The sequence below is a fragment of the Triticum aestivum genome, chromosome 3D (genome assembly GCF_018294505.1).
Source record: "Triticum aestivum cultivar Chinese Spring chromosome 3D, IWGSC CS RefSeq v2.1, whole genome shotgun sequence".
Lineage (NCBI taxonomy): Eukaryota > Viridiplantae > Streptophyta > Magnoliopsida > Poales > Poaceae > Triticum > Triticum aestivum.
This window is the reverse complement of record NC_057802.1, coordinates 41772861-41797273: the sequence shown is the minus strand read 5'-3', so window position 1 is coordinate 41797273 and position 24413 is coordinate 41772861. Positions and strand designations below refer to the sequence as shown.

The 24413-nt window shown below is 50.1% G+C and overlaps 2 protein-coding genes across 2 annotated transcripts; one reads left to right on the top strand and one right to left on the bottom strand.

The window, feature by feature from the left end:
- Positions 1–2651: 2651 nt before the first annotated feature.
- LOC123077208 (DNA excision repair protein CSB) lies at positions 2652–7873 on the top strand. Its single transcript, XM_044499431.1, has 6 exons — positions 2652–3252; positions 3389–3979; positions 4073–4469; positions 4612–6086; positions 6375–6803; positions 6892–7873. The coding sequence occupies exons 1-6, from the start codon at positions 3160–3162 to the stop codon at positions 7570–7572; spliced, it is 3666 nt and encodes a 1221-aa protein (XP_044355366.1). The 5' UTR covers positions 2652–3159; the 3' UTR covers positions 7573–7873.
- A 1058-nt stretch (positions 7874–8931) lies between these two features.
- Positions 8932–13063, bottom strand: LOC123077207 (disease resistance protein Pik-2). Its single transcript, XM_044499430.1, has 3 exons — positions 12151–13063; positions 9470–11403; positions 8932–9333 (listed from the first exon to the last, which is right to left on the bottom strand). The coding sequence occupies exons 1-2, from the start codon at positions 12984–12986 to the stop codon at positions 9471–9473; spliced, it is 2769 nt and encodes a 922-aa protein (XP_044355365.1). The 5' UTR covers positions 12987–13063; the 3' UTR covers positions 8932–9333; position 9470.
- Positions 13064–24413: the final 11350 nt, after the last annotated feature.

Sequence of the window (24413 nt, the reverse complement as noted above, 5' to 3'; positions counted from 1 at the left end):
TACGTGTACTGCCAAATAACCATACATACACAACATGTCATACATGTATCGTCAAATAACCATACATACACATATTGTTTTCTCGTGATTTTTCTAGGTACAATGAAATATTTTTTCCTTTTCTTTTCACAGAACTAACCCGATGAATTGACTATAGGGAGGGCAAAGAGAGAGTCTTCTTCTCTCTCCCCAAATTCGGCTAGATGCTGTAAGTGCATCTAGTGCCACCCCTAGTTGGTTTTGGAGTATTGACGACAAACCTGGTTGAGGTTTGTGAGAATTGCAGGATAACACAGGTAGTAGTCCCTCATTGATTCGGTTTACCTACCGGATATGACCCCTAAAAATGTATGAAGACATTGAAGACAATGGTGGTATGTGAAGATATTCACATTGAAGACTATGACAAGAGAAGACATCGCGTGAATACTTTGGAGCGCGAAGACTTAGTTGTTTCGTTGCTTCCTTTTCTTCTTTGTTGAGTCATTGGAACCACCGTATTGTTAAGTGGGGTCCCAATGAACAAAGTCAGAGTGACTGAAGTGATGCTCAACCAAAACCTATGTCTTCGAGCGAAGACAATGAGAGCAAATCTTATCCAGAGTTGGATGAGTCAGTTTTACTTGTAGCCCAAGTCAAGCTGCCGCGTGTGTTTGAAATCTGACCGTTGGAACACGTGTCAGTTCCTTAATGACCCAGGGTCATTTCGGACAAATCAGGTCGGGTTGCCTAGTGGCTATAAATAGCCCACCCCTACACCATAAATTGGTGGCTGCTCAGAGTTAGTGCACGGAGCAACCCACCTCCGAAGCTTTTGAGAGAGAGAAATCCTTGCGAGGACAAAGCCCAAACACCTAGAGCCAAAGAGTGTTATGCATCACTGAAGTCTTTCTGTCCGCGTGACCTGAAGACTTGTTACACTTGAGGACTGTGAATCCTCCATCCGGTTAGGCGTCACGTTCTGAACATCCAAGAGTCATTGTGGATCGCCGGTGAACGAAGTCTGTAAAGGTTTGGAAGTCTACCTTGAAGACTTACCAGAGTGATTGGGCGAGGACTGGGTGTCCTTAGCTCAAAAGGAATAAGGTGAAGACACGGTCTTCTGAGTTAAATCTCAGCTTCCCTAACCAGACGTACAGTTGTCACAGCAACTGGAACCGATCCAACAAATCCTTGTCCTCATCAAGTGACTGGTTCCATCTTCTCCCTCTCTTTACTTACAGTTTGTCTTTGTGAAGTCATTGGCTGCCTGTGTTACCTGTTTTGACTTCACTGTGTGACTTCTATCGTTGATTGGCTTCATACTATATTCCATCCTGATCTTTACTACCTAGCTGCTATTAGTCTTCGTGCTTTCACTTCATTGAATACTTGACTATGGCTGGCCTAGTGTAGTCTACCTTCCGCTGCATGTCAATAGGTTCATTTCTATTGTTTTTCTTCGAAACTCCCATGTTTTGAAGACGTTCATAAAAATCGCCTATTCACCCCCCTCTAGTCGATAACTAGCACTTTCAGATGCGTCTGTTGAATCAATTCCACCGTTGTATCCCCTCCTCTTCCTCTTCCCAGACCCACCGATTTCATACACAATGCCGCTCCGCGTGTGCGCCTTAACCTGCCGCCGACGCCTCATCTTGACCGTTAGTACGATAATTGTCTTTGGCACGGCAATATCAAACACATGCCTATATACACCAGGATGCTTGCGCATATCCATAATTGATTGGTACTCACAGGGAAAAACAATAACTACAAAAAACATTATATTAAGTCTCACATAAAATTATATTATGTACCTAACTTTTGTAATAGTTGTACATGTTATGGTTTGTGTATGACAAAACAATACAAACGTTAAAGTCAGGTCTACAATTACCAACACGATCACACAATTAACAAGTTAAATTTGAATTTTCAGTGCAAAGTTTTGTTTTGAAGTAAGTGCAAAGGGTTTGAGCGTGAAGCAAGTGGCTTGAAAAAAAAAATTACAGGATCACTATCTATTTATACATATGCAACATAAAAAAAATAGTTGAGTTCCCTATGTATTAGCCATGAATTGTTTATGTTGTCATAATTTTCTTTGTGAAATGGCCGTTAAATTGCCTACTAATACACATATTATTGTTTCATGCAATTAGCATAGGATAAATCCACTCAGACTCCAAGGGCATCACACGCAAGTAACAACCAAATCTACTGTTTTACAATTGTCTCAACCAAGCAGAAGTTCACATCAATTTTCTCATAGCTCACGGCTCACTATACCTTTTTCAGAATCCACAACACAACCAAATACAAGATTTAACAAACCTCTTGATTATGTTTCAGATAGTTTGTGCACTCTGGTACGTGGATCTCGACCTGCGATTCGCTAATGATGTTCTTTTTTTGGGCACGCAACATGTTTGCGGAGCAGATAATATTCGACTAACATAGGGGTAGTCAAATCCTAAAGAAAGAAAGAAAGAAAAAACATAGGGGTAGTCAAGAAAACAATAAATAGACCAACTACGCAGATTTGACATTAGAGGACCGAATATAACGAGTCATACGTGTACAGCCTGATGACCGTACACACGCACGCGTCTCATTTTCTCAAGATTTTGTTGGGGTACATACAACAAAAGGTTTTATTCCTGCCCCAAAAGCCGAGCTGATGAACCGACTCGGGGAGAGGGAGAGAGGGTCTTCTGCTTCCTCCCCTCCGCCTCCGACTCCGACTCCTCCCCCAAATTCGGCCGCACTCATCCAATCCATCGATCCGCCGCCCCGTCCCCGTCCCCGTCCCCTCCTCTTCCTCTCCCCTGACCCACCAACCCGCGCCCAACGCCCCGCCCGCGCGCCCGTGCCCTAGACCCCTCGCCGCCGCCTCGGACCCCCCGCCTCCCGCCGGCGGCGCCGTTCCCCTTCCTCCCCGCCGCCGACTCTTCCCCCGCTGGGTTTGAGGTACGAGCTGGCCTGACATACGCGAGTTCTCGCTTTGCGTTCCCGGCACGCCGCCTAGATCCGCCTGAAGAAGAAGCCCTTTCTTTTCTTTTCTTTTGGGGTTCGAATTCAGCTGAACCCACCCACCAGGTTGGTTAACCCTCTTCCGTGCCCGCGCCTAGGTGAATTGATCGACAGCCAAGGCGGATTCTTCCGTACTGATTCACAATGGCGGAGGAGGACGACGACCAGCGCCTGCTGCACAGCCTCGGCGTCACCTCCGCCAACATCGACGACATCGAGAGGAAGATCCTGTCGCAGGCAAGAATCCATCCCTCATCCGTCCATCCATCCATTCCTTTTCTTCCCGTGCACAACAAAACCAGTAGCAGTTTCTCACAGGGAGAGCCTGTTCGTACGCCTTCTCATGCCTGCCGCGTTTCATTTTCTTTTGCAGGCGAAAACCGACCCGAAGAAGGGCGACGCCGAGACGCCGGGGCCGACCGCCACCGGTGACCAGGAGAGTAGCCTGACAACGCCTCAAGATGATGCTCAGGCCAAACTGCACCAGAAACTGCGCTCCGTGCAGCTTGAGATCGACGCTGTGGCTTCCACGCTCGGAGGGGCTAAACAAGCTGCTGGAAAGAAAAGCGGCGGCGGTGGCTCGGGTTGCGCTGATGCTGAGGATAAGAAGAAGAAGAAGAAGGAGAAGGTGAAGGAGGAGGAGAATGCTGATGAAGACGCCCCTCGTGGAGGAGCCCTCCAGCAGGCGCTTGCCGCTGAGCGGCTCAGGAGCCTCAAGAGGGCTAAGGTGCAGATTCAGCGAGAGATATTGCAGTCGGGACCTGGCCCGTCCGGGTCGGGCAACCAAAAAGACAAGATGCTGGCAATGCTGGTCGAAGACGAGCCGAGGCGGAAGAAGTCACTGAAGCCGCCTGGTGGGCCTAAGAAGAAGTCGCCGACGCGTCGGTTGAAAACCGTCACCTACGATGATGACGACGACTTCGACACAGTGCTCGATGGAGCTTCTGCGGGGTTCATGGAGACTGTGAGTTATTAGCCTAACTAGCACTAGGGGCTCTCATATTCTGTACTTATTGTTGTGTTACTCTGCCTCCTGATGCTACATTCTGTTTTGTAGGAAAGGGAAGAGCTGATAAGGAAGGGTTTGCTGACACCGTTTCACAAGTTGAAGGGCTTTGAGAAGCGCGTTGAGCGCCCTGGAACTTCTAGCAGGCAAAATGGCTCTGCAGAACAAGCCGAGGAAACCATGGAAGCTTCCAGCATTGCTAAAGTTGCTCAGGCAATGCAGAACATGGCACAAAGCCGCCCAACTACCAAATTGCTTGATGCGGAGTTCTTGCCTAAGCTGGAAGCACCGACTGCTCCGTTTCAAAGGCTTGGAGTACCTCTAAAACGCCATGGCCTTCCCAGTTCAGATGAGCGGAAAAACAAAAGGCTAAAGAGTAAGACCAAGAGACCGTTGCCTGGCAAGAAATGGATGAAAGCCAATTCAAAGAAGGAGACATTATTGGATGGTATGCCAAGGCCTCTTCAGCCTTCAGAGCTTTTTTGCTTTAGTGTTATTCTATGCACATGGAAAATGCAGTCAGGTTTCTTTATTTGCTACTACTTTGTACCAAGATACCTCAGTGAACTTACCATGTCTGGTTTCTGCAGTTGCAGATGAGGATGTGGGAGATGCAGCCGCATCAGCTTCTGTGTCTGAGAATGAAGATGAGGTAATAGAAGGTTCTGATGGGTTACCTCCAGTCATCCTTGAAGGTGGTTTAAGAATTCCTGGCTCAGTTTACACACAGCTGTTTGACTACCAAAAAGTGGGAGTGCAGTGGTTATGGGAGTTACATTGTCAAAGGGCTGGTGGAATAATTGGCGATGAAATGGGCTTAGGAAAGACCGTGCAGGTCTTATCATTTCTTGGTGCTTTGCATGACAGTGGTATGTACAAGCCTAGTATTGTTATCTGTCCTGTGACCCTTTTGCAACAGTGGCGAAGGGAGGCCAGTAAGTGGTATCCAAAATTCAAAGTTGAGATCTTACATGATTCTGCAAACAGTTCAAGTAAAAAGGGCAAGAGATACAGTGATTCTGAGAGTGATGTTTCTTGGGATAGCGACCAGGAAGAGGTTACACGTATGAAGCCTGCACAAAAGTGGGATGACTTGATTTCACGTGTTGTAAATTCAGGGTCAGGTTTGCTTCTGACTACATACGAGCAGCTAAGAATCATACGGGAGAAGTTGCTTGATGTAGAATGGGGATATGCTGTATTGGATGAGGGTCACCGCATAAGGAATCCTAATGCCGAAGTAACTCTCGTGTGCAAGCAATTGCAGACTGTGCACAGGATAATTATGACAGGGGCGCCTATCCAGAATAAACTTTCGGAACTGTGGTCTCTCTTTGATTTTGTGTTCCCTGGGAAATTAGGAGTCCTTCCAGTGTTTGAGACCGAGTTCTCAGTTCCAATTACTGTCGGTGGGTATGCTAATGCAACACCATTGCAAGTGTCCACAGCGTACAGATGTGCTGTTGTCCTGCGTGACTTGATCATGCCATATCTTCTTAGGAGAATGAAAGCTGATGTCAATGCACAGCTTCCCAAGAAAACAGAGCAGGTTCTTTTCTGTAGTTTAACTCAAGAGCAACGTGCTACTTATCGTGCATTCCTTGCTAGTTCAGAGGTGGAGCAAATATTTGATGGTAACAGAAACTCCCTTTACGGGATAGATGTCCTAAGGAAGATATGTAATCATCCTGATCTTCTTGAGAGAGAACAAGCCGCTCAGAATCCTGACTATGGGAATATTGAAAGAAGTGGGAAGATGAAAGTGGTTGAGCAAGTACTTAAAGTCTGGAAAGATCAAGGCCATCGTGTTCTTCTTTTTGCTCAGACCCAACAGATGCTTGACATTTTGGAAAACTTCTTGACTGCCCGCGACTACCAATATCGAAGAATGGATGGACTTACACCTCCAAAGCAAAGAATGGCACTCATTGATGAGTTCAATAATACAGATGAAATTTTCATTTTCATTCTGACAACAAAAGTTGGTGGATTGGGTACGAATTTGACTGGTGCAAACAGGGTTATAATATTCGATCCTGACTGGAACCCTTCGACAGACATGCAGGTATAGTCCATGTGAAATTTTGCCTGCCCTGTATATAATTCTGCACCTACCACCTTTTAACCTTTGCAGATGCATTGTCATTTGATAAAATTACATTAAGGTTTCATTATCTTACCTTTTGGATTTGGAAGAGATGGTTGACATCCAAAAATGGATGCCGATGAGTACATGGTAGATAAAATAATTTTAAGGCGTCCTCTGTTGAAATAGCAGCAAAGATATTCTCCTGTTGTTTTATGTCCTAGGACAAGTGATCACGCTAACCTGATTAAACTTTCGGTGGACTAGGCCAGGGAACGAGCATGGCGAATTGGGCAAAAAAGAGATGTGACAGTTTACAGGTTGATCACACGTGGGACGATAGAGGAGAAAGTCTACCATCGACAGATATACAAGCATTTTCTCACAAACAAAGTACTGAAAAACCCTCAGCAAAGGAGGTTCTTTAAAGCCAGAGACATGAAAGATTTATTCACATTGCAAGATGATGACAAGAATGGTTCAACTGAAACATCAAACATTTTTGGCCAACTGTCTGAAGATGTGAACATTGGTGCTCCAGATGGCGAGGAGCGAGGCGAGCGATCTTCAGCTTTACCGACCAGCGCAGAGGCTGAACCATCTGTTGATGGAGATGGGAAATCAGACCTTAGATCTGACCAAGCGGATGAAGAATCCAACATTTTGAAGAGTCTTTTTGATGGCCAGGGCGTTCATGTAAGTAATTTGTGCTGATCCCGCCCTCTGTTCTTTAGTTTTTCTGTTCAATATTTTGTAAATAACCCTCAATTTTGTACTTGCACAGAGTGCTATAAATCATGATGCCATAATGAGTGCTAACGACGATCAGAAGCTGCGGCTAGAAGCAGAGGCTTCACAGGTGGCACAAAGGGCAGCCGAGGCTTTACGCCAATCACGGATGCTCAGAAGCCGTGATGATTTTGCTGTTCCCACATGGACAGGAAGAGCTGGTGCTGCCGGGGCACCAACCTCTGTCCGCAGGAAATTTGGGTCAACACTCAACACCCAGCTGGTCAGTTCTTCGCAGCCATCAGAAGGTTCAAGCAGCAGCAGCAGGGTTCAAAGTCTTCAGGTGGGCGCTCTACATGGCAAAGCACTGTCCTCCGCCGAGCTTTTGGCTAAGATGCGTGGAACGCGAGAGGGGGCAGCTTCAGATGCACTGGAACATCAACTCAGCCTGGGCTCCACTTCCAACCAGAGACCAGGCTCGACAGAGAACGGACGCACATCTAACTCTTCTTCTAGCAGGAACATGATTGTGCAGCCTGAGGTCCTGATCCGCCAGTTGTGCACCTTCATACAACAGAATGGTGGCTCCGCCAGCTCGACGAGCTTGACGGAACATTTCAAGAACCGCATACAGCCCAAGGATATGCTGGTGTTCAAGAACCTGCTGAAGGAGATAGCAACCTTGCAAAGGGGCGCAGGCGGCGCGACGTGGGTGCTGAAACCCGAGTACGGGTAAATTTGCAGCTGTAGTTCATGGGCGCAAATTTTTGATTAGGAGTAGATTCTCTCATAAAATTCATTTAGATAGGATGTTGATACAGAGATTGATAGTTTTCTCTTAAATCCTTCGTTTGGCTGACAGATACAGTACTTTTCTTTTGCATGGAAGAGATGGCACAGAAATATTAATTAGGTCACGGGTTCTTTTTCTCCCCAGTTAAATTAGTGGTTTTCAGAAGCCCTTGCCTTTTATCCTGTTTTGGTGTACATGTTTACTGGGAAACAGACTGCAATCTGAATTTACAAATATTGCTTTCTGTCTCCGTGCTTCTACTTTTCTTATAATATTTGTATGCGTCGTTCTGTTTTTGTTTGGGCGCGGTGTGGTCACTTTTCTTGCATTTATGGTGGTTTCAAATATACTTTTATGTATCATATATTACTCCAGATGCAATTGCTAGGCATCGATTATGCGGGGGCTTTATTCAAGCAAACAATTGTTGTGAATATTTATTTTTGCACTCTCTTTTTCCAGTCGTCTGTTTATATATTTCCCTTGTAGTATTGCTTTCAGGATTTTTTCTCTCCAGATTTCTAGAAGACGATGTCGATTTTGAGCTGAAACTACACTAGTTCTGGTTCTTATTATGATAGTATTACTCTGGCGTATCTCTGAATTCTGGGTTGTGGTAAATGATTGTTGTGAATAATTATTTTCGCGCTCTCTTTTCCCCCTCATCTGTATATATATTTCCCTCGTAGTATGCCTTCAGGATTTTCGTTTTTCAGATTTCTGGAAGATGATATACATTTTGAGTTGAAACTACAGGGTTCTTATGATGAAAGTAATACTCTGGTGTACTATCTCTGAAATTCTGGTTGGTGGAGGTGGTGTATCTTGAGATCAAACTGAATTTGCAGTTTCTGGTTGTGCAGAGGCAGAGCTACTTGTTAAGTCATTTTCGCAAGTTGCTGAACTCTAATTGATATCCTAGGACTGTTTCAGTTTCATCCACAAGCAAAACATTGAATAGAGGAGTGAAACTTTCATTCCAGAAGCAAACAATTCTATGGGTCTGCATCACGGTGATGCAGAGGTCGAGGTGACCCCCTTCTTGAAAAAAAGCAAAACAATTTGATGGCTGTGTGGGGAAGAAAACAATCCTAAAAATGCAGTAGAATTAATGCTGGGAAACGAACTAAACGCACCTGAAACATGTATACACATTAGCAAAGAGGTACTTCAAACATTTGTGGCGCTCTCACCATTGTGATAACTTCAATAGCTGTACTCTAGTTGCATCAACAGGTATTGGATAAATATATAGCATGGTGAAATCAGCTCGGAAGAAATATCAAAGTGTACTCATGGGAATGGCAAGTAAATTTTTCCTACTCAGATCCATTGCAAAAACAACAAAGTGTCAAGCAGCAAAAGGGAAAAGGGTTAATGAGTTTTGCGCACTATCAGGAAACCCACTGCTCGCATCTGTTTTTGCTGAACCATGGGACGAAAACCTGATAGCATCGTAGCGTAAAGAATGAAAGGTAATAGCTTATTACAATTCCAGAGCTTGGGAGGAAAAAAAGATAAGAATTCAGGTGCACAAATTAAGCAGTGGTAGAAGCTCTTAGTGGCCGCCATTCATCAGCTGCAGGGTGCAGACAGATAATAGTTGAAGCGAAGATCGATAGAGGAGGAGGTTGCTTGAAAAGGAAGTGTAGTAGGTACTCCACTAATTGTCTTGACGATAATTAGTTAATTTGCTTCTGCTTCCTGCAAATAGAGCTCATACATATAAGTGTAAAAAAAATGATATATTGGAGATATTGGGCACATACATCTCCCAGTTTTGTTTGGTGAGAGAGACAGGATGTATGTAAAACTCAGCTAGAAGCATGCATGTACTTACCCTATCTCAGGACTTCAAGGTTAGGACGGTTGGGATGTTGGTTGGCTGCGAGCTCCAGCACAACCACAGCTTCGTCCTCATTCTCTTGAGGTGCACCTGGACGGAAATGAGCTTTCACTTTGTGGAGTGAATGGAGGTTTTCCCAGCTACCGAACTCAAACACAAAGCTGCTGTCACGCTTCAACTGATCCACTTCGAGATAACAGTAATCAAGGGATTCAAGGCTCGGCATCGCTCCCTCCAGAAACCTCAGCGGTGCAGGTGTACTGAAGTACCTCAACTTGGGGAATAACCCCCCCATGACGTCTGGGAGAAAGTCCTGCGACTCGCTCAACCCCAGAAACATATCAGTCAACCGTAGAGTAACGAGCTCTGGGAAACTCCCAAGGATCTCCATATCCCGCGCCTTCACTTCCTTCAGATTGAACCATAAACTGGTGAGGTTCTGAACAAGTGACGGGTTTATCCACACCGGCAACATGTCCTTCTCCGTTCTTAGCCTGAATTCACGGAGCTGTCGAGGTGGTACATAACCTTCCCACCCTTGGGGTCCAATACTCATATAACCCCCAAAGTAAATGTCCAGAATTTGGATCTCTTTCAGTTTGCCAAGAGACTTCACCAGAGCTTTCACCTGGCTATCATCCAAGCCTTTGTAAGGCATAATGATAAGGATGAAATTCCTCAGCATCGTCAGCTTGCGCAGCTCTACTACAAACTCAGGAGACCAAGTGTCAAATCTCAACTGTAGATCTTCCAATGATGTTAGGTTCCCCAGCAAATGCATCCCAACTATTCCTTCAGCGACTACAAAATGCAAGCGCTTGAGTTGCCTTAACAGAGCAAAACTTTGTGGCAATTCTTTTATCCTAGTATCCTCCAAGTCCAGTGTCTGCAAAAACTTCAGATTCCCTATTTTTTCAGGTACCTTATCTATTCTCCGCAATCCTAGGTACCTCAAATGGAGTAAACTCCCAAGATGGTCCAAATGATAACTGCCACCTCCACTAGAACTACAATCTTCCATATCTAGGACACGTAAAGCTCCAAAACTTATAAGTGATGGCATCACATGAACATCACATCCGATGGCACTGAATGACCTCAATTGTGGGGTGCACATGTTAGCCAGAGAGTCATCCTGCTCCAAGACTATCTTTTGGATGGCTAACCTACGAGCATTACTTTGGCAAGATATCCTTTGATCATTAACATCCCATACCCTAACAAAATTCTCTTCATTTGACAATAGACATATCATATCAAGCACAAGATCATGGACACGACAACCAGTCACGAAACATGAGCCAGAACCGCCCCAGATGGGTTGTATCATACTTCTATTCACCAGCTCACTGAAGTATCTCTCTCCAAGCTCATATTGCCTTATCCCCGGTTCCTCCTTGATAAAACCTTCTGCTGACCACTTCCAGATCAAAGTTTCTTTTTTGATTGTGTAGTCTTCTGGATACATGCTTAGATACAACAAACAAGGTCTCAGGTAATAGGGTAGATCATAATAGCTAAATAGCAGTATCTTTCTTGTATTGTCTACAACTTGGTTTTTTCCGTGCCCAAAACCAATTGAGTCATAGACCTTAGACCAATCCTCTTTCTCTTTACCATCTAATAAACTAGCTATTGTAAGGATAGCTAATGGTACACCACCGCATCTCTGTATAATCTTTTCAGATATCTCAACCGGATGATCAAAAGGGCATTTGCTTCTACCACCATATAATCTCATATACAATAATTTTTCAGAGTTGCCGGGAGAAAGTGGCTTTAGCTGGTAAGCCTCACCGGACTTTCTGGCTACTTCGAAACTACGGGTAGTTGTGATTATTTTACTTCCACAGTTACTATCCTTGAAAGCACAACTGATTATTTCCCATGCTTCTGCGTCCCATATATCATCAATAACAATAAAGTACCTATCCACATCAGATCACCATAGGCATGAAATTAGTAATTAGGACTTGTGCAGAATACATGTATTAAAAAATATGGTAGCTATATGGAAGGCCATCCAAAAATTGCAGTACTATTCTTTCTACAGAAATTAACATATAAGCAAATAAATCAAAGGAATATGGCTACTACTGCAAGATAAATATATATTGACATGTGTTAGTTTACCAATGTTATCTTACTGGTTGGAACTCTAGTTCTGGTTAATTTCATTTCAAAATAAATAATTTCTCTTGTGATATCAAATTTAGTTTCAAAATCTAAGTTTAAACTCATGTTTAGTCTACATAATTTTCATGACCCATATGATACAGACATGAAAAGATTAAAACAGAAGGTATTTTGTAATCTAAAAATACATTAGAATCAATACTTACTATCCAAATTGTACTCAAGACACAACTCAAAGACAATAATCCAGTTGCTCCTAATTCGTGTCTTCAATATACTCAAGACAAAGCTATGTATGCGGAATTGATGATACATATGCACTAATAACAAAAAGATGAATGGCAATTCTTTTGTATTTAATTTGGGTGACATCCATGTCAACACGTGATCACTTATTTCCATAATTTGATCATATTTTGGGTGCTCAATACAGTTATTAGTGATGGCATTGAGCTATATTTCCTGAATGTCAATGCATACAAACTTGAAGTTATTATCTGAGATAAAATAAACTCCAGTCATAGGTGGTTGGTGCGTACCTCTTATTCTCAAGTAATTCTTGGAGTTCTACTATGAGCTGCTTTTCATCCAACATTTGTGCATTGGATTTCTTGTATACTTCCTTGTCAAGATCAAGGAAAATGTCCCTGAGAACTTTCTTCACATCAGGTTTCTGACCCACCGAAACAAAAGCCTTGAGCATGAATTTTTCTTGAAGTCCCTGATGCACAACTTTGGCAACAGTTGTTTTGCCAAGTCCTCCAATTCCATAAATGGAGAGAATCTTCAATTGTTGCTCAGGCACATCCCCATCCCCATCCATGAGCTTCTTAATTATCTCGTCCCTTGCCGCATCGATGCCAACAAGCTCTGTCTCCTTTTTGAACAGAGCCACCAGGCGAGGGTCAACGGTAGTTGGGGCTGCAGCTAGATTAGCAACCGCATCATTGACCCCGTACCTGTCACGCCTATCGGCCACCTCCCTGACTTGGAGCCTGATGCCTTTAATCTTCTTCGCAATCTTACGGCGAGTCTTGCCCTTGGGGAGCAAGTTCCCCATCTTCTTCAGGAGCTCCTTGAGCTTATTCGAGTTGGCGGCGGGCTCGGAGCCTTCGACGCTTGCCAGGAAGCTGTCAACAACATCCTCCATGACGTATGACAGCTCCCTGACCTCGTCGGCCCAGATCTTCACCTGCCTGTCAAGCTGGTGCCGCGGTACATCCGCCACCTTGCGGAGTGCTTCGTGCATGCTCGGAAGCTCTTTGGTGAGGAACTCCACGTCTTGCTTCACACCCTTCTGAAGCTTGTACTCCTCGTTGAGGAGCTGGAAGAGCTTGGGGATGAGGGCGCCCATGGCCCCCGTCACCACCTGCATAGCTGGAGGTTGGAGGAGTGGATCTGGAAGTGCGTAGTTTGTTGGGAGTATGACCAGTGCGAGCTAATGGAAACTGGGTGTGCTAATGGAAACAGCTGTGTGTACTGTGTAGTAGGTGGGCAGTGTATATTCCATGCAACCCCCGAGGATAGATCTAGCGTAATTTGCGGTTTTAGCAGACTCTTCAACAAAAAGGTCGACACTCAGCACATGGAAGTTGCCCGTTGGCACTACGTACTGAATGTAGTATAAGACCAAGTACAATAGTGGGCTTATAGCCTGCTTACATGGCATTTTTGCTTATGCGAAAGAGAAAGATGAGAAAAAGTAAGGAAGGTGGGCTCTCATGCAAGAGCCTAGCTATATACATATTTCAAGACAAATGCAATAAATGTGAAGAGAGAAAGAGAGAAGATAGAAAAAATATTAGTATAACAGCCAACCTTATAGCCTGCATTATTGTATGAGTGCATATAAATAATGGCTATAGATGACATGACGACTTCTTATAGCCATCAATGGCTACATTATTAATCATGCTCTAAATATATGTGACTGTATCTTGACTGCTTTGCACCGCTGGGCCGATGTCGGGGAAATAAAATGACCTAAGTCTTGCCGGCCGGCTCACAAGCTGATGTGGAATGGCTCAAAATACTAATTAGTACTACTCGAAAGACTGACTGGCCGGCGAGTGGATTCAGATCTGGCCTTGGTACTGATAAAAGTGGTGTCAAGACTCAAGAACCAGACATGAACGAGATGCAAGAAAACCTAAAATACTGTTCACAAGACAGCCTAGTAGCCCGTAGTTTAAGTACTCGGCTGAAACAATGTAAAAATTGCTCTCTCCGGCATGAAATGCTAAGCTCACAATGAACTGTTGGGCTATTGAGGAACGGACAATTAGTTGAAACACAGGGTTTAGGGTTTTGCGTGGGTGGTTGACATCCAGTCTCACGTCTCAATATATAGATGATCATAATTACAATTACATACGTATACAAATACGTGTACAAGGACAATATACTAGACCCCACTTTACATGCCCTCTCAATCTGTGTCGGGGAAATGACACATATGAGATCACAAGAATCCCTACTACGGTTGCCGGGGCGCGGGGTTGCGAGAAAAGCAGGATTAGTAACCAGCACAAGGATCGTTTACCCAGGTTCGGGCCGCGAGGATGCGTAAAACCCTAGTCCTGCTTTGGTGGGTGTATTTCAGAGAGTTCTTGAGCTCTCGAACTAGCTGTGGTGAGTGCGTGGTTCGAAAGAGCCGAATCCATCTCCAGTATGCCATGGGCCTCCTTTTATAGTCGAAAGGGGCTGCCATAGTGGCACACAGGAGGTGGAAAGGCGCACAGTGCTATGAGCTTACCGCTCGTATTACAGGACAAGATGCATTTAATGTGTAGTTTAGGTGTCCCCTTGCTTTATCGGGGACGGGGGCGAGGCCCGTCCCGTCCGTCGCCGCTCCTTCTCGCTTCGACACGCGCCCTGGCCAGTGAGGCATGCGGTGCCATGTAGGCAGGCAGGCAGCTGGGGTGGCGCGGTGGTGGAGCCTTCACGAAGATCTGCATGCCGTCACGCAGGCGCTTGACGAGTTGGCCCGGGAGCTGCATGTTGCCACGCAGGTGCCTGCTCAGCTGGTTGAGCTGGCAGCTGCATGCGAACGACGGCGGAAACATGGTTGGCGCGGGCCTGGCGGTGGCCCTGCTGGCGTCCTTGGTGAGGGCCTTGCCGGGTGGCCCGGCAAGGGTCTTGCCGTGTGGCCCGGCAAGGGTCTTGCCGCGGCGCGCTGTCATCCCCGGCAAGGACCTTGCCGGGGGTCTTCTAATCCTCATCTGATCTTGAATATGTCTTCACAAAGATCTGCATGCCACCACAGAGGTGCCTTCCTGAGCCCTGGCCCCACGTGGATGATGGTGTTGGGGACCGCGGGCTCAAGGGTGGCTCGCTCTGTTGGTGCGGGGCGAGCTGCCCCGGCAAGGGTCTTGCCGGGGCTGCTGAGGCTGCCCCGGCAAGGGCCTTGCCGGGGGAACCTTCTTCGTCCCTCTGCTCTTTGTGGTCTTGACCTTGGCGTTTCTCTGGCTGTCTTGGGCTTCGGTCTTACCTTGGCTCACCTCCCCTGTTCTGCTTGGTGCGACCGTGGGCGCGGCTTCGACTGCCCGTGCACAGGTAAAGGGGTACAAAGGTGCGCCCCTTCTTTTGTACACCGGCAGGAGCCCCCGGGCCTGGGCCACACATAAGCGCGACACGTTGTTGGGCCAGGCCCAAAACGGTGCGCGGGCAGGGGGGCGGTTTTTACCGCGGTAAAACTTTTCACGCGCTGCGCTTCCCATGACCCGCGCGCGGCGCGGCGTGGCATGGAGGGGTGTGCGTGACGTGGGCGGCATGCGCGGGGCGGTTTCTGCACGCATGCGTCACATCGCAGTAAATGGGCAGCGCGACCCGCACTTTCCCCATAAAAAGGATAACCGTGGGTGCACTGTTCCGTTTACCCTTCGCGCAACCCCAATCTCGAAAGCCTCCGCTCGTCTTCCTCCTCCTCCCTCAGCCTCGCCTTTGCTCGCCGCTGCTGCGTTCCCGTCGTCCTCTGTCTTGCCCCCTTCTCCCAGCCGCCATGGCGCCAAAATCCACCAAGGGCAAGGGAGTGGCCAAGGACGCCGGAGCGGTGGAGCCGCCTGAGAGTGCGTTGGCGGTGCAGCGGACGCAGTCCGCCTTCTTCCCCTCGACAGTTGACGTGTTCGAGCTTCGGGAATCCTTCAGGCCCCTGTGGGGGGTGACGACGGGGGGGGGGGGGGAGAATTCGGGGCATCCAGCCACGCGCATCATCCCCGCCGACTGCGCCGAGGCTGCCCCCAATCGGTACCCCTTCTTTGTTGATTATTTTTCCTGCGGGCTCTGTCCTCCCTTCTCCGATTTCTTCAGCGACATCATGCACACTTTTGGCTTCCGCCTCCTGGATTTTACCCCGAATGCGGTGGCGTGCATGGCCCTTTTCGCGCATCTCTGCGAGGGCTTCGCTGGGGTGCACCCCAACACGGCGCTCTTTCGCCATTACTTCTCCCCTCGGATCCAACCAGGGGGCGCCATCTCCGGTTGCATCGCCTGGGTCTCAAGGTCCAAGGGAGCGTATCCGGAGGGCGCCATGAAGGAGAGGTGGGAAGAATGGCGGGGCCGGTGGTGCTGGATCGAGGAGAAGGACCCGCCGGCATTCTGCGAAGTTCGCCGGGCACCGCCAGTCCGCCGAAGTGATTGGAGTGACGTCGACGCTGACGACGAGAAGCTCACGGTCGCCACCACCAGGATCCTCCGGCTCACCGAGGCCGGGCTCACCCTTGAGATGATTGGGGCGGACTTTATCCGCCACCGGATCGCTCCACTGCATAACAAGGGGAGGCCAGCCTGGCTCTTCACGAACCCCGCCGATATCATGCGGCTCTTCCAGCTCGACGTGGGCCGTGACAGCAAGGTCGAGCGGACCGACAAGGTCGCGAGGGCTGCCGCGAAGGCCGGCAAGGTCCTCAAGGGGCCTTTGTTCAAGCTGCCGACGGGGGTGGTCCCGTTGTGTAATAACTCGCGCCGGTCCGATATCATCGCCATGATGCCGGACTGCAACGCGCATGGCCCTGACCCGAGCTGGAAGGAGCCGGAGGACGCCGAGGTGCAGCAGTTCTTTGATACTCTGCACGAGGGGTACGTCAACGCCGACGCCGAGCGACTGCTCGTCCAGGACACCACCCAGGCGGAACTGGACTACATCGCCACCAGGGCGAGGGAGGCACAGCTTGCCGAGGAGGCAGACAGCACTGGCGGTGTGGAGGACAAGGCCGCGATGGCCGCAGAGGAGGAGGAGCTCGCCCGATGGGCGGCGGCCGCTGAGGAGGCCAGCAGCGCCGGCACTGAGGCTCCTTTGGTTGAAGATGTGGTCTCGGCGAGTCGTCGTCGGAGGAGGCCGAGGCTGCAGGCCCGATGCCGGCTATGGGGAGAGGGCGAGTCCTGCGACGGGCTAGTTCCGGCGAGCCGGTCCGGCCTGGCAGGGCTGCGCGGCCGCAGCTGACCTTGGAGGGGTCCGGGCGCCACACGAGGGCCGGAGCGGCGAAGAAGCCGACGAAGGCCGCAGTGAAGAAGAAGACAGCCGCCCCTTCTTCGTCCAAGCGTGTCCAGACACCGCCTCCTTCCCCTCCTCCGGCGGATGTTGACGCGGAGGTCACTTTCGATTATGGATCCCTCAGCCCGAGGAGGAAGAGGAAGACAATAGAGGAGGAGGCGGACGACGAGTATGTATCTGGTTCCTTTTCGTTATCTCTGCCTCCTCAATCTGTGTCGCTCGTCTTGACTTGTCTTCGTCTTTGCAGGGACGTGGAGACGCTGGCCCAGAGAGTGAAGAGGGCCAATGTCTCGGCGGGTGGCCAGCCCCCGGCTGGTACTTCGTGGGCGCCACTGGTGGCGTTGAGCAGCCCGGACAGCAGCCCCCGGCATAGCCCCCAGCGTAAGTTCATCACTCTTCCCCCGTCGACATGCGTCAGGGGCACGACACTTTGGTGCTGACCTTGCCAGGTATGCAGGAGGAGAGCTGCAGCAGGAGGAGCCGTAGAGGGCTACTCCCAACACACCGCCCCATCGACCACGCCGCCCCGAGGGGCGTCCCCGGCAAGGGCGCCAAGCGCTGAACCCACGCACATGGAGGAGGAGGAGGAGAACTTGGGCGCCGGTGGCTTTGCCTCGACGCCAAACGTTGGCGGGAAGGGGACTTCCGTTTCCCAGCCTGGCACTGGTAAGTCGTTCGCCGTTCGTCCCTGTTCCTTTTTCTTTCTTGCTGACCCTTGGTCTTGGACTTGCCTCACCCCCTTCTTCGACGTCCAGATTCCTCCTCGGTGAACCCAGAGGACGTGGACGCTGTCATCGAGGACGTCGCCAAGGCCGCGGAGACGCCGAGAAGATTGCCGCCGAGGAGGCCGCCAAGGGCGCTGCCGAGGACGCTGCCAAGGCCGCCGAGGCGGACACCGAGAGGATCGCCACCGAGGAGGCCGCCAAGGGGCCTGCCGGGGAGGCCGGCAAGGCCACTGCCGAGGAGGCCGGCACGGGGCCTGCCGGGGAGGCCGGCAAGGCCGCTGCCAAAGAGGAGGAGGAGGTGGCTGATGACCAGCCTTCCTCCTCCGCTGCTTCTGGCTCCGGCAAGTACCTGAGGGTGAGTGACGACTTGTTCGTCCACCTTCCAGGCGCGTCAAGCACCAGGACGCCCGTCGAGGGAGAGGTGTTTGACGACGAAGTGCTCGCCGCCGCGGGGCTTGTGGTCGTCGACGAGCCGAGCGTTGGTGGCGACGGCTCGCAGGAAGAGCGGCTCCTCCACGCCATGGGCGCCAGCTTCCGGAAGCTCCAGGCGCTCCACCGCGCCCGCCTGGACAAGGCTAAGTCCAGGACGGCGGTGGTGGAGAAGGCGGGGGCGGACCTCCAGAAGCGCGTTGCCAAGACGCAGGACTGGTTCCGCGAGGCCCACAGGGAGCTCAAGGCTGCCCAGGGCGAGCTGGCCAAGCGCGACATGGAGCTCACCATGAAGCTCGCCGACTCGAGAAAGCCTAAGAGACGGCGAGGAACTTGATCGCGGCCGCCGAAGCCGCCCGGACCCAGCACGAGGCCGCGTTGAACTCCCAGGAGGAGGACCTTGCCGTGCGTGAGGATAAGCTTGTCGCCACGCTTCGCGACAAGGATGAAGAGGTGGAGAAGCTTGTCTTGCAGCGGACCAGTGAGCTGGAGCAGAGGCACAAACAGGCACTCAATGCCCAGGCCCAGGTTCACGCCGGCAAGGTGAAGGAGCTGGAGGCGGAGCGCGACGGGCTGAAGGAGCAGGCCCTGAAGCTGTCCCAGGAGAAGGACATGCTTAACAGCGCCCTGACAGAGGCGCAGGGCGCAGTCATCAGCAAGGCCGGGGAGCTTTTTGAGGCTAACAACTCCATCCAGGACCTCAAGCTGAAGCTGGAGGGTCTCGAGAAGATGCTGTCGGAGGCCAGGGCCCGGGAGGAGACCCTGACCGAAAACCTGGAGGACGAGAAGCAGCTGCGGAAGAACGAGGCCCTCAACTTCATGGATCACGTGGAGGGCGAGAACCGCTGGCTCGATCGCCTTGCCGTCGTTGCCAACCAGGCCGCCGCGCAGCTGGCCACCATGGGGATGCCGGACATGAGGTATGCCCCGGAGCGGAGCGTGAGCGCCAATTGCAGCCTAACCATGTTCTTTGAGAAGGTCGTCGGCGCTCTGGAGCGGCTTCACGCCAACCGGGCGGCCTCACTGGCCGACGAGTCCTGGAGGCTTTGCCAGGGTGCCATGACCAAGGTTCTCACCAAGGTGGCGCACTGGTACCCCGACCTCGACTTCGACGCCGCGCTGGAGAGCTTGCCGGAGGGTACTGACCTCGCGCCGCTCAGGAAGCGCATCAAGCCCATCATCAGCTGAGTCGGTGAAATTCAGAGGGTGGAGGGCCAACGCCGGGATTAGGCACCCCGATTTTTATCGCCGCTGCAGGTTCACAACCAAGACAATCGCTATCTCTAGTTAGAACCACAACAACAATTCGATGTAATGTAACTCTGGAACACTTTTAGTATCATGCATGTTATTTTCCTGTTCGACTTTCCTTTTGTATGTCCACCCTACGTCAACTGGGTAGGTTTGCCGGCGCGTAAAACCAGGGCGGCGTCTTGGAGACGGATCCCCATTGGCCTACCGGGTGTGCTTGCTGCCGGGCGAACCACCTTACCGCCCTTAGCGCAGCCGCCCGAACTGTCGAGCTTGACTCGACTCAGAGTCGGGAGCATTGCCAGGTGCGGAAGGCTACCCCGCCACTCTCGACGCGACCGCTTTGAGCTATTGAGCGGACTCGAAACAGAACAAGGGCGTTGCCAATTGCGGAAAGGCCCCTTCGCGTGCAGGTTTTCCATACACAGGCCAGATCTCTGAGGATGATAACCTTATGTATAAAAGGAAATAACTGAAGGTTCTAAATGACTTAGCTTTTCTGTCGCCGCGCTGGCGTCCTTCACGCTCCCAGGCGGCGCTCTTTTCTCCTGGCCGTCTCCTTCTTGGGAGGCATGGCGACGAAGAACTGCTAGGCTAACTACTAGACCAGATTCTCACAATTGCGCCCCCTACCTGGCGCGCCAAGGATGTCGGGGAAACGACACCTATAGGATCACAAGAATCCCTACTACGGTTGCCGAGGCACGGGGTTGCGAGAAGAGCAGGATTAGTAACCAGCACAAGGATCGTTTACCCAGGTTCGGGCCGCGAGGATGCGTAAAACCCTAGTCCTTCTTTGGTGGGTGTATTTCAGAGAGTTCTTGAGCTCTCGAACTAGCTGTGGTGAGTGCGTGGTTCGAAAGAGCCGAATCCATCTCCAGTATGCCATGGGCCTCCTTTTATAGTCAAAAGGGGCTGCCATAGTGGCACACAGGAGGTGGAAAGGCGCACAGTGCTATGAGCTTACCGCTCGTATTACAGGACAAGATGCATTTAATGTGTAGTTTAGGTGTCCCCTTGCTTTATCGGGGACGGGGGCGAGGCCCGTCCCGTCCGTCGCCGCTCCTTCTCGCTTCGACACTCGCCCTGGCCAGTGAGGCATGCGGTGCCATGTAGGCAGGCAGGCAGCTGGGGTGGCGCGGTGGTGGAGCCTTCACGAAGATCTGCATGCCGTCACGCAGGCGCTTGACGAGTTGGCCCGGGAGCTGCATGTTGCCACGCAGGTGCCTGCTCAGCTGGTTGAGCTGGCAGCTGCATGCGAACGATGGCGGAAACATGGTTGGCGCGGGCCTGGCGGTGGCCCTGCTGGCGTCCTTGGTGAGGGCCTTGCCGGGTGGCCCGGCAAGGGTCTTGCCGCGGCGTGCTGTCGTCCCCGGCAAGGACCTTGCCGGGGGTCTGGTGGCCTTCCTCGGCAAGGATCTTGCCGAGGATCGTCGTCTTCTAATCCTCATCTGATCTTGAATATGTCTTCACAAAGATCTGTATGCCACCACAGAGGTGCCTTCCCGAGCCCTAGCCCCACGTGGATGATGGTGTCGGGGACCATGGGCTCAAGGGTGGCTCGCTCTGTTGGTGCGGGGCGAGCTGCCCCGGCAAGGGCCTTGTCGGGGGAACCTTCTTCGTCCCTCTGCTCTTTGTGGTCTTGGCCTTGTCGTTGCTCTGGCTGTCTTGGGCTTCGGTCTTACCTTGGCTCACCTCCCCTGTTCTGCTTGGTGCGACCGTGGGTGCGGCTCGGACTGCCCGTGCACAGGTAAAGGGGTACAAAGGTGCGCCCCTTCTTTTGTACACCGACAATCTGAACTACATACAAGATCTAAATTGGTTCTAAAGCGGTCTAGCATCTGTTTAGTAGCGGGTTTAGTAAATACGTCCGCTAACTGACCACCTGTAGAAATAAACCTGACTTCCAGTTCACAAGCAGCTACTCGTTCTCTCACAAAATGGAAATCGATCTCAATGTGTTTAGTCCGAGCATGAAACACTGGATTCGCCGTCAGGTAAGTTGCCCCTAAATTATCACACCACAATATAGGAGTGCGTTGCCGTGGGACTCCAAGTTCTCTGAGAACTGAGTCTATCCAAATGGCTTCAGACGCGCCATTGGCCAATGCCTTATACTATGCCTCGGTGCTTGAACTCGAGACTGTGGGTTGCTTCTTCGAGCTCCAAGATACAAGGTTAGGTCCAAAAAATACAGCAAAACCACCAGTGGAGCGCCTATCATCAACACAGCCTGCCCAGTTTGCATCGGTGAATATACTCACTCCAGTAAATCTGGACTTACGAATCCATAGTCCCATGTCTAGCGTACCTTTGACATATCAGAATACGCTTGACTGCTTCCCAATGATCCTCCGTTGGCTGAGACAGGAACTGACACACTTTGTTCACTGCGAAGGAGATATCAGGACGAGTGAGGGTCAAATACTGAAGTGCTCCAACCACACCACGAAACCGAAAGGAATCATCTCTACCCAGTAGTGCACCACTATGTCGTGAGAGACTCTCGGATGTAGCAAGCGGAGTGGAAGTGGCCTTGCAGTTCTCCATGTTCACGCGAAGAAGAAGATCCAAAGCATACTTTTTCTGCGTCAAGGTCATGCCCCCAGAATGAAAGGACGTTTCCAAACCAAGAAAGTACTCGAGGCGACCCAAATCTTTGATGGGAAATCTAGCAGACAACGACTGCACATGACGATCCACCACGGCAGGGGTAGAGCCAGCAATCACAATATCATCAACATACACCAACATGTATCACTAGTGCAGAACCGGGATGTATCACCGGTTCGTAAGGGCCTTTAGTGCCGGTTCTGCAACCGGCACTAAAGGGTGGGGACTAAAGGGTGGGGACTAAAGGGTGGGGACTAAAGGTCCCCCCCTTTAGTACCGGTTCTGCATGAACCGCTGCTAAAGGGCCACCACGTGGCACGAGCCAGCGCCGGGGGCGGGGAGACCTTTTGTACCGGTTGGTAACTGAAGGAAATATGCCCTAGAGGCAATAATAAAGTTATTATTTATTTCCTTATATCATGATAAATGTTTATTATTCATGCTAGAATTGTATTAACCGGAAACTTAGTACATGTGTGAATACATAGACAAACAGAGTGTCACTAGTATGCCTCTACTTGACTAGCTCATTAATCAAAGATGGTTAAGTTTCCTAACCATAGACATGAGTTGTCATTTGATTAACGGGATCACATCATTAGGAGAATGATGTGATTGACTTGACCCATTCCGTTAGCTTAGCACGATGATTGTTTAGTTTGTTGCTATTGCTTTCTTCATGACTTATACATGTTCCTATGACTATGAGATTATGCAACTCCCGAGTACCGGAGGAACACTTTGTGTGCTACCAAACGTCACAAAGTAACTGGGTGATTATAAAGGTGCTCTACAGGTGTCTCTAATGGTGCTTGTTGAGTTGGCATAGATCAAGATTAGGATTTGTCACTCCGATTGTCGGAGAGGTATCTCTGGGCCCTTTCGGTAATGCACATCACTATAAGCCTTGCAAGCAATGCAACTAATGAGTTAGTTGCGAGATGATGCATTACAGAACGAGTAAAGAGACTTGCTGGTAACGAGATTGAGCTAGGTATTGAGATACCGACGATCGAATCTCGGGCAAGTAACATACCGATGACAAAGGGAACAACGTATGTTGTTATGCAGTTTGACCGATAAAGATCTTCGTAGAATATGTAGGAACCAATATGAGCATCCAGGTTCCGCTATTGGTTATTGACCGGAGACGAGTCTTGGTCATGTCTACATAGTTCTCGAACCCGTAGGGTCCGCACGCTTAACGTTCGGTGACGATCGGTATTATGAGTTTATGTGATTTGATGTATCGAAGGTAGTTCGGAGTCCTGGATGAGATCGGCGACATAACGAGGAGTCTCGAAATGGTCGAGACGTAAAGATCGATATATTGTACGACTATCTTCAGACATCGGAAAGGTTTCGAGTGATTCAGGTATTTTTCGGGATACCGGGGAGTTACGGGAATACGAGGAAGAAATAATGGGCCTCATGGGCCAAGTAGTGGAAGAGAGGAGGCAGGGCGCGCGGCCCCCCTAGCCCAAACCGAATTGGACTAGGGGGCCGGGCCCCCTTTCCTCTTTTTCCTCCCTCTCTTTCCTTCTCCCTCTCCTCCTTCCTTTGCTCCTCCTAGTAGGAGTAGGAAAGGGGAGTCCTACTCCTACTAGGAGGAGGACTCCTCCTCCTGGCGCGCCCTATAGGGCCGGCCGACCTCCCCCTCTTGCTCCTTTATATATGGGGGGTAGGGGGCACCCTAGAACACACAAGTTGATCATTGATCCCTTAGCCGTGTGCGGTGCCCCCCTCCACCATAATCCACCTCGACCATATCGTAGCGGTGCTTAGGCGAAGCCCTACGTCGGTAGCAAAATCATCACCGTCAACACGCCGTCGTGCTGACAGAACTCTCCTGTGAAGCTCTGCTGGATCGGAGTTCGTGGGACGTCATCGAGCTGAACGTGTGCTGAACTCGGAGGTGCCGTGCATTCGGTACTTGGATCGGTCGGATCGTGAAGACGTTCGACTACATCAACCGCGTTCTCATAACGCTTCCGCTTACGGTCTACGAGGGTACGAGAACGATACTCTTCCCTCTCGTTGCTATGCATCACCATGATCTTGTGTGTGTGTAGGGAATGTTTTGAAATTACTACGTTCCCCAACAGTGGTATCAGAGCTAGGTTTATGCGTAGATGTTATATGCACGAGTAGAACACAAAGGAGTTGTGGGCGTGGGTATATATATATTGCTTGTCGTTACTAGTAGATTCTTGATTCAGCGGTATTGTTGGATGAAGCGGCTCAGACCGATATTACCCATACGCTTACGCGAGACTGGTTCTACCGACGTGCT

Coding starts and splice junctions, on each gene's coding strand:
- LOC123077208 (XM_044499431.1), top strand. CDS start 3,160: ATGGCGGAGGAGGACGACGACCAGCGCCTGCTGCACAGCCTCGGCGTC. Junction 3,253..3,388: donor AGAGGAAGATCCTGTCGCAG/GCAAGAATCCAT, acceptor TTTCTTTTGCAG/GCGAAAACCGACCCGAAGAA. Junction 3,980..4,072: donor CTGCGGGGTTCATGGAGACT/GTGAGTTATTAG, acceptor TCTGTTTTGTAG/GAAAGGGAAGAGCTGATAAG.
- LOC123077207 (XM_044499430.1), bottom strand. CDS start 12,986: ATGCAGGTGGTGACGGGGGCCATGGGCGCCCTCATCCCCAAGCTCTTC. Junction 11,404..12,150: donor GAATTACTTGAGAATAAGAG/GTACGCACCAAC, acceptor TGATGTGGATAG/GTACTTTATTGTTATTGATG.